This window comes from Salvelinus namaycush, chromosome 34, assembly GCF_016432855.1.
Source record: "Salvelinus namaycush isolate Seneca chromosome 34, SaNama_1.0, whole genome shotgun sequence".
NCBI classification, from domain to species: Eukaryota; Metazoa; Chordata; class Actinopteri; order Salmoniformes; family Salmonidae; genus Salvelinus; species Salvelinus namaycush.
This window is the reverse complement of record NC_052340.1, coordinates 4,937,849-4,946,712: the sequence shown is the minus strand read 5'-3', so window position 1 is coordinate 4,946,712 and position 8,864 is coordinate 4,937,849. Positions and strand designations below refer to the sequence as shown.

Sequence of the window (8,864 nt, the reverse complement as noted above, 5' to 3'; positions counted from 1 at the left end):
GTACCTTGTGCTGGGGACAATAAAAGGCCACTAAAATGTGCAGCTTTGTCACACAACACAATGCCACAAATGTCTCAAGTTTTTAGAGAGTGTGCGATTGGCACGCTGACTATAGGAATGTCCACCAGAGCTGTTGCCAGATAATCTACCATAAGCCGCCTCCGTCGTTTTAGAGAATTTGGCAGTACGTCCAACCGGCCTTACAAACCGCGTGTAATCATGCCAGCCCAGGACCTCTACATCTGGCATTTTCACCTGCTGGATCGTCTGAGACCAGCCACCCGGACAGCTGATGAAACTGAGGAGAATTTCTGTCTGTAATAAAGCCCTTTTGTGGTGAAAAACGAATTCTGATTGGCTATGCCTGGCACCCCAGTGGGTCGGCCTATGCCCTCCCAGGCCCACCCATGGCTGCGCCCCTGCCCAGTCATGTGAAATCCATAGATTAGGGACTAATGAATTTATATAAATTGACTGATTTCTTTATATGAACTATAACTTAGTAAAATCATTGAAATTGTTGCGTATATATTTTTGTTCAGTATAGATAGAAATGTATGGTGCAGAACTAACATGATTCTTTGTTAGTCAATAAAACCATCATGTCAGCTCTATACGTTACATTTCTATGTACTGAATAAGCCCTGAAAAAAAAACTCACAATAACATCTACATACAGGTCAATGGTGGGTAACTTCCTATTCTGTGAACAGACAACTCTGAATATCTTGGCTTTCAAGCAGATCGTTGTACACAACCAGAGGTTCAATGTGGTGGTGGAGCCTTCACAGCAATATGAGTCTACACTTTTCTACAAATACAGTTCATATAAAAATGAGGCCGATGAGATGCTCTTGCTTGTGGGTTAAGAGGTTGCTTTATGTGTTGTTTGCCTGTTGCTGTTGTCCATTCTAGGACTAGAGTTACAGCATGAACGTCTTAAGTGGACTGTACTTCTCCTGTACCCGGTAGTCACAGCCCGGTGGAGGTGAGTGCTGAGGTGATACGGTGAACATTACATCCTGCATTCCCACAATCCCTTTTTATCACTGAGCCAACTCCTCCTAGAAGCAGCTCTCCGTAAGCCTAAAATACAGACCTGTTTTGTGCTAACATTCCACCCCTTGTACTCTGTGTCATATAATAAACATAACATGACAGGGAGGGGAATGTTAGCACAAACAGATTGGTACCCAGGCTAGCTGTCTATGGGATGTTACCAACACGTCACAATAACTAGCCTTCCGGATGGATGCTAAATAAAAATAATGAAAAGGTATATAGGTCTAGACATGGCCTGATATGCGTTAGGTCCTCTTGCTGCCCAGTCTCTTAAAGACATTGACTGACCCTACGTCCATCTGAGCCCCAAAACTCTCCCCTCCTCCAGCCCTGGTGCTGCTGCTGACTTTAGAGCTGGCCAGGGCCAGGCCTGGCCGGGCCTTATTTCTGGTGCTGGTCACCCGGCTGTCCTGGGTGTCGGCGGGCGGTGGGGAGGCATTTGGTTTACCCAGTCTCTGAAGCACACTGAGCTTGGCAGGGGGGAGGCCATCGGGGGAGGAAGAGGAGGAGGGAGAGTCAGTAGGGGGGAGTTTGAACTTCACTCCTAGGCGGCGGAGGGTGGTGGGGGCCAGCTTGGGGGCCACAGGCTCTTTCTTCTGGGAGGGAGGGAGTCGCTTTAGGACGCCAGCGTACTGTAGGACCGAACCCTCTCCATCACTATCATCCTCCTCCTCCTCCTCCTCTGCTCCGTCTACATCAGCCCTTCCTGCTGTTCCCGGCTCCTCCTCCGCTCCGTCTGCTCGGCCCAGACGACTGAACACACCCGTGGCCTGGAGAGAGATGGGCCATGAGAGCAGAACGGCCATGCCCTGACTAACACTCAACGTCACTCACATAGACACACATGTAACGTGTCAAAAGAGAGGGCTCACCTTGCTGCAGCCCGTGGTGGTATCTGCTTTGGACTCGGCTCCCAGTCGCTCAAACACAGACATCCGCTTGTTCCCTTTTTATGGGTAAGAGAGAGTTAAAATGAGAAATATACTGTCACACACAGACATTTTAAGAAACACACACAGAAAGAGTGGGATGGTGGGTTCTAGTTAGGGATAGGGGTCATCTTTATCATGGTAAGAGATAAAGACATTCCAAGACCCATTTCCTTTAGATGCGGCAGTCCATAATATTAGTGGGATGAGAATTAAAGGAGGTTGAATGATTAGTATCCTTGGTTCACCCTGGCCAGAAGGTGAGGCCCTACCTTTCTTGGCCTGCTGGGCCAGGATTCGGGCGGTACGTGCCGTGGTGCCTTTGGGCATGTTGATGATGTACTTGCCTTCCATCTCTGCAGTCACGCGGCGACGCTTCGCCGGCAGACCGTTCCCCTCGTCAGCAGGCCGGCTCAGCACTGGGAAAAAGAGAGAAAGGATGAGGGGGGGTAGAGAAGAAAAAAGGGAGACGGAGAGAGTCAGTGTGACACATCTACGCTAGGGAGCTTTCGCCTCGTGATACAGCAGATGGAGAGAGAGAAGAGAGAAGGCCAGTCCACACAGAGAGTGGAACAGGGGGTAGCTACCTGCTTTGCCACTCTTGGCCTGTTTGTTCGACACGGTTACAGAGATTGCCCGGTTGTCAGGGTGATGGGCTGGTGTGGTTGGCGGTGAGTCGTGGCTCAAGGCGTTGGCAATCATACGTGTGGCGGCTGCAGAGGATTATAAACATATGGTGAGAATTCTGGCATAGAATGACTCCCGCCATTACCCAAATGGGTGCTACTACTCATTGGTAGTGGAAGGGGTGACTTATCATTATACAGTGTTAAATCCTTTGAGAATAGCTCTACATAAAAGGCAAATCACCGGTATGACATTCATAACGGTTCATTGATTTGAATTAAAAACACTCACGGGTGTTGGCAGTTCTTCGGAGTTCGGTCTGAACGCTGGACTGTCCTGAGGTTATGGCCTGTGTGGCCATTTTGCACATGTCCTGGAGAGGGGAAGAGGAGGTGGGAGAGAGGCAGCACTGGAGTAACTACTGTCAAACCTGCATTAAAAACAGCAAGTATTTTGGCAAAGCACCATCTCTCTCGCATGAGCTGTAGTGCTGCATTGGAGGAAGTGCTCCCAGGATGTGCCAAAAGCTCTTTAAAATGAATGATGCAACAGGAAGTGATTGTATCTTTCAGCCCATCATTTCTCTAGACCGGTGGTCTACCAACCTGTCGATCGCAATAGACTGGTGGATCTTCAAGGCATTTCCAGTGGCTCTGAATAAGAGCATGCTCTACACAAGCCTTCTCCTTACCTGTCGGTAGACCTGTTTGGCGTGTTTGAGGATGGCAATAATGTCACCGATGACAGTGATGCCCAGGTCCATCATGATCTCCTTAGTGAGGTCCATCAGCATGGTCTTCTGGATCCTGCAGAGAGAGAGCGAGAGGGGGGGAAGAGCGAGATAAATATTTAAATCCTACTAATAAAAGAATGGATGAGATTTTCTTCTCTCGAAACCAATGGAAATGATTCATGACTGATTACCGAATTAATGACATTTTATTTTCGTGTCAAATCGCCAATTGCCAACCCATTCCTTATGTGATTAATTGACACAAACAAACATTACAATAATTCACTATGGTAATTAAATGATCATTCTTCTTCCGGTGTTCTCTGCATTGCGCATCGCATAAATAGAAGAAAGAAACGGTACAAATCAAGACATATTAGTAAATTACATCCCTAGAGCAGTAAAATATACATACATATATACATAACATATAGAGATAAATAAATACAGAAAAAAAGGGGGGGGAAAGAAACAGAAGTCACTTGAACCCGGTCTGGCACAATGAGAAGATTCATATGGAAGACATGCCTATACACAATCTATATACACACACCATTAATAACCACATAGAAGCTAAATATATATTTTTTTACAATTTAATTATAGGTAGCCTTTTTTCTTTTATTCCAAACTTTATTTAAATATTCCGCAAAAGGAAATACACAATGAACAAAAACCATTTTCAATTTCCCCTCATCACTCAGCCACATAATTCCTTGGTATATCTGGTGGGCTTCTGGAATAAGAGCAAGTGTATATCGTGGTAGAAAGGGCAATAGAGGATAAAATTTGTTTCATTCTCCATTTCTTCGAGGTCACAATAGTTACATAGTCTTTCCTCTTCCATTTCACCACAATACCGACCTGTTTCAATACGCAGGGGCAATATCCCTGATCTTACCTGTGCACATAGCGATCTCTTGCTTTTAGGTAGGTTATACATAATATATCTCACACACAAATTCACCCTTATAAAAACAAAAGGTTCTCAATTTGGGTTTATGATTCATCAACTCCAGCCATTTTTTTTCCATATTGCATCAACAGTTAAAAAAAAAATCATATCTATGTCTCCCTTCATTTGGTTTTCGTACAGACGTTCACAGTCAGACTCTTGAAAAAAGTTGGACATTTCAGTTGCCCAGGCTCCCCCTATGGATAGATCCCATAGAACGACTTTACTAGCTATTCTGGCAGTTGTCATTTCCAACAGTCTATTCCAAAGTGTCACCATACATGCCTTCCATCTCACCTCACAGGGTTCCCAGCCCATATCCCCAGTTATTGCAAGTATAGGTGCAAACTCCGGCTGAATAGTCTAGAACAGGACACACGCATGTCTGATACAGTTTGGAATACGTAGAAAAACCAATATCTTTGAGTGTTATTGTTTCCCCTATAACCCCTCCAAGACCTCTACTTGCTGAGTCGGCCAGGGCAAATGTTCCCGAATAGAACAGTAATATGTTCATCAAGAAAAATACCCAAATATTTATAATTGCTAGTAAACTCAAGAATGTCTTCACTTCTCTTAGTACCTTAGAAACCAATAATCAAATGAAAAGGTCAGACAATCTTTCATTTTGCGGTGAACTGTTCCAGGCCAAGGAGTTAAGATGGCTTTTATTACCTGTTGTCCACAAAAGACAGGGCATAGTTGACAGCCAGACCAGCAGGGATCCCAGCATCCTTGAAGAACTGGATCCACTCCGAGGTGGCTGAAAAGACAAAGAGAGAGGGGTGTCCAAAAACAGTTCAAGTAGCTGATGAAAACAAACACCCTATGTCTTAACTTTTAAGAGCTACATTACAAAAATGATTATCTTAAAACTTAGTTTTCAATGGCAATACTAAAAGCCATCAAACTTATTGACCTTCAAAGCTAAAACTCAAAGCCATCTGATTAGGCTAGATCCATTTACAGTGAGATTAGGCTAGATCCATTTACAGTGAGATCCAATGGAAAATACCAAATGGAAACCCTGGGGACAGGACAGGCATGCTGACTGGCCAGCTGGGTGTTATTTATAAAACCATGATGGAGCTTTTTATGGTGAGCGAAATTCCACTGGGGTTCATAGACACATTTGATATTGCCAGTGTTTCCTCCAGAACAATACTTTTGCCGTCAAAAGCAAGTCCGTGAGGTGTAAAGGACTTCATTTTACAGTATCAGGCACAATAAAATGTTTTTTAATTAAACTGAGGGTGTCTGTTTAGCTAAATAGAGGGAGACAACAGGCAGCTAAAGTCAGTCCCAACATTAGCTAAAGGGCCCTGGTTGCAGTGTGTGGGCTACTTGTCTCGAATACATACAATAACTTGCTAACTAAACTAGTTAACCAACCGTTCTCAGTCTAGGTTTAATGTCACGATGGCCTCTACGAAACGTATGACAATTTTCACAAGGCGAACTTTCGGTAGTTGTTATACTAGCGACCTACCTTCCCCTGCAGCAAGCTATCGTTTAGTGTGTGGCTGTGGGCTAGCAATCTAGCTACTAGTTGACTTGCTAGCCAATTTAGCTAGTTAATGTGAATGAAAATGTTGGTTCACGTTAGCTAGATTAGCTACAACTTCGTACATATCAGTCAACACGGTCGCTCCAATTATAATCTAGTAACCAGTCCCACGTATGTTCGTGGTAAAAAATGTAACTACAAACAATGATACACGAGCAATTTTGAATAGCTAACCGGCTAACGTTAGCTACATTCTAGTCGGCACTTGACTTGTGTCCGTCCGTACACACCATGTTCGCTAGGTAGACATACAGAAAACGGTATCCCTACATTTCGAACAAAATAAAATTAACATCTTTACTCAGTATCCTAATAATAATTGGGGGGGAAATATGTTTTTGAGTCTTTTTAAGCGATCTTCCACGTCATCTGGGCCCTTTTATGTCACTCACCTGTGGTTACGGACGCCATGTTTACAGGAGACTGCTCCGTTTGTGACGTAAATTCCGTTGCATTTTTTTGAAGTAACATATTTTCATCACATGAGTGCAGTGTAACCCTTCAATCTACTGCCATAAATTGTCGTTCTTTTTTGGAGACATTTATTTTTTTATTTTGTATTTTTTTATTAACAGTAACATGCAAAACATAAACATAACAGCCAGAGGAATGAGAAAAATATTTTAAAAAATACAACTAATCCACATTATATCAATTCAAATACAGACATATAGCGAATACATTTTTTTGACGTTTTGTTTTGTATACGTTTTAAAGACTCTAAATAGGTTTCCAAATCAGATTAAAAAAATTATGAAAAGGGCCTTTTTCTTCATATTTTTTGATTTGTGTATGAAACATTTTCCTAATAAAATAAAGAGATTTATGACATACGTTCAACTGAGGAATCAGTGTAGTAAAACAATATGTCAAACGTAGACATTTCAATGGTTGTATGCAATTTGAGGCAAAGATATAGTTTTACATCAGTCCAGAACACTTCACTATATAAACAATGACAGAATAAGTGTTCAATAGATTCCGTTTCTAGTTCACAAAAACTGCATTCACTGGTAATATCAGGTATATATTTAGAAATCAAGCTATTACACGGATAGAATCTATGGATAATCTTAAAGGAGATGTCCTTTACTTTATTGGTCACCATACATTTGTGTGGAGTGAGCCAAGCATGGCGCCAGTTTACATCAAACGATGAAGCCCAACAAAATATCACAGAGGGAATAGACTTCCTGTAGAAAATATCCCTTAATAAACGATTGTTGAATTTCGTATCTAGTAGACCAATGCCATTCACCTGGATCTCGCTTACAATCGGAGATATTCCAGAATATGCATTATTCTGAAGTAAAGTTTTTGTCCCACTAGGTATAGCTTAAATAACAGTGTCATATTCCTTGCTTGAAACCTCAAAGTTGTATCTTTCCATAAATCCTCTCCGTGTAAATAGATTCCCACTAATATGAACTAATTGGCTGACAATGACAATGTTTTTCGAGAACCATTTATGGTTAAATAACGTCTTGTTTCTATGTAATATCGACCCATTGTTCCATATAAAATATTTATGAGGTGAAAAGTTGTGTTTATACAACAAAGCCCAGCACATTAAAGCCTGCTTGTGAAAAGCCGCCAGTTTCACAGGAAGTTAACCCATAATATATGGACATTGTAGTAAAAAATTAAGCCCTCCGAACTTCTGAAAAACAAAATGAGGTATAATATTCCTGAAACTATGAGGATTTTTCATGTACCTTTTAATCCAGTTGACCTTTGATATCTGATTGAAGAGAGTGGAGTCTAAGACATTTAGACCGCCATCACAAACTCTGTTGGTGATAACATCTCTTTTTATCTTATGTGGCTTGTTTTTCCATATGAAGTTGTACAAAAGCCTATCTAAGGTACAGAAAGTGGATTTGGGAATGTCAATAGATGAAAAAAGATAGGATGCACGAGATAGTCCCTCAGCTTAAGATAAAAGCACCCTTCCTTGAAGACTTAATGGGTTCAAATTAAGATCATTCACAGCCTTAAGATCTTTGGTGATCTTTACACCGAGGTAGGTTACAGTATCTTTTTCAGAGATGTTACAATCTGCCGGATTGACAGCCCCTTTCAAAACAAACATCTCACAATTGGAAAGATTTAATGCCAAACCTGAGATTTTGGAGAACTGCTTCACGATATCCAATGCTAATCTAGTTTGTGACACATTTTTTCAAAAAAAGTGAGGTGTCATCTTACAGTTGGGATATCTTGATCTCTCTGGCCTGGAATGTAATGCCTTCAAATGGACTTTTATGAACTAATGAGCATAACATTTGAGATACTTACAGAAATAAAAAAGGAGAAATTGGACAACCTTGTTGTATTCCTTTGTAAATGTTAAACCTTGAGGATGTTCCATGACAAAGTTTGAGACAGCTATTGCCACCATTATACAGAGTTTTAATAGCATCAACAAAAAAACGACCAAATTTCAAATGCTTAAGACAATGAAAGATAAAATTGTGACTTACTGTATCAAATGCTTTCTGAAAATCCCAAAATAGGATAACAGGGAAGTCATCCAATAGATCATAATACTCAACCAAGTCTAACACCAGCCTCAGATTATTAGATATATGGCACCCTTTCATAAACCCTGATTGACATTCATCAATCAGATCATTCAAGCAAGACTTTAACCTTTTTGCAAAGATTAAGGCTTAATTTTGTAGTCGTTATTTAGGAGTGTGATTGGACGCCAATTATCAATATTTAAGAGATCCTTGTGTGGTTTAGGTATGAGAGTAATAACCCCTTGCTTCAGAGAGGCAGGTAGTTCTCCCTTCTTTATAGCCTCCTTAAAGGTTTCAAGTAAAAATGGTGCTATTTCTTCAGAGAAGGTTTTGTAAAATTCAGAGGTTAATCCATCACAACCTGGAGATTTGTTATTTTTTAACTGAGCAACCCCATACTGGATGTCTATAATGGATAAATCTTGACAACAAGACCGATTGAATTCTTCACTAACCAAATGAACAT

General features: G+C 41.3%; 1 protein-coding gene across 2 annotated transcripts; it reads right to left on the bottom strand.

The window, feature by feature from the left end:
- Positions 1-258: 258 nt before the first annotated feature.
- Positions 259-6,296, bottom strand: LOC120029066 (uncharacterized protein C19orf47 homolog). 2 transcript variants are annotated; one of them, XM_038974370.1, is made up of 8 exons: positions 6,266-6,296; positions 4,982-5,069; positions 3,310-3,424; positions 2,910-2,991; positions 2,579-2,704; positions 2,264-2,410; positions 1,935-2,008; positions 259-1,832 (listed from the first exon to the last, which is right to left on the bottom strand). In XM_038974370.1, the coding sequence occupies exons 1-8, from the start codon at positions 6,282-6,284 to the stop codon at positions 1,308-1,310; spliced, it is 1,176 nt and encodes a 391-aa protein (XP_038830298.1). In that variant the 5' UTR covers positions 6,285-6,296; the 3' UTR covers positions 259-1,307. The 2 variants fall into 2 exon arrangements, with proteins under 2 accessions (XP_038830298.1, XP_038830299.1); XM_038974371.1 differs by having other exon boundaries at positions 2,339-2,410.
- Between the last annotated feature and the right edge of the window lie 2,568 nt (positions 6,297-8,864).

Coding starts and splice junctions, on each gene's coding strand:
- LOC120029066 (XM_038974370.1), bottom strand. Junction 2,411..2,578: donor GGCCAAGAGTGGCAAAGCAG/GTAGCTACCCCC, acceptor TCTTTTTCCCAG/TGCTGAGCCGGCCTGCTGAC. Junction 1,833..1,934: donor CCACCACGGGCTGCAGCAAG/GTGAGCCCTCTC, acceptor ATCTCTCTCCAG/GCCACGGGTGTGTTCAGTCG.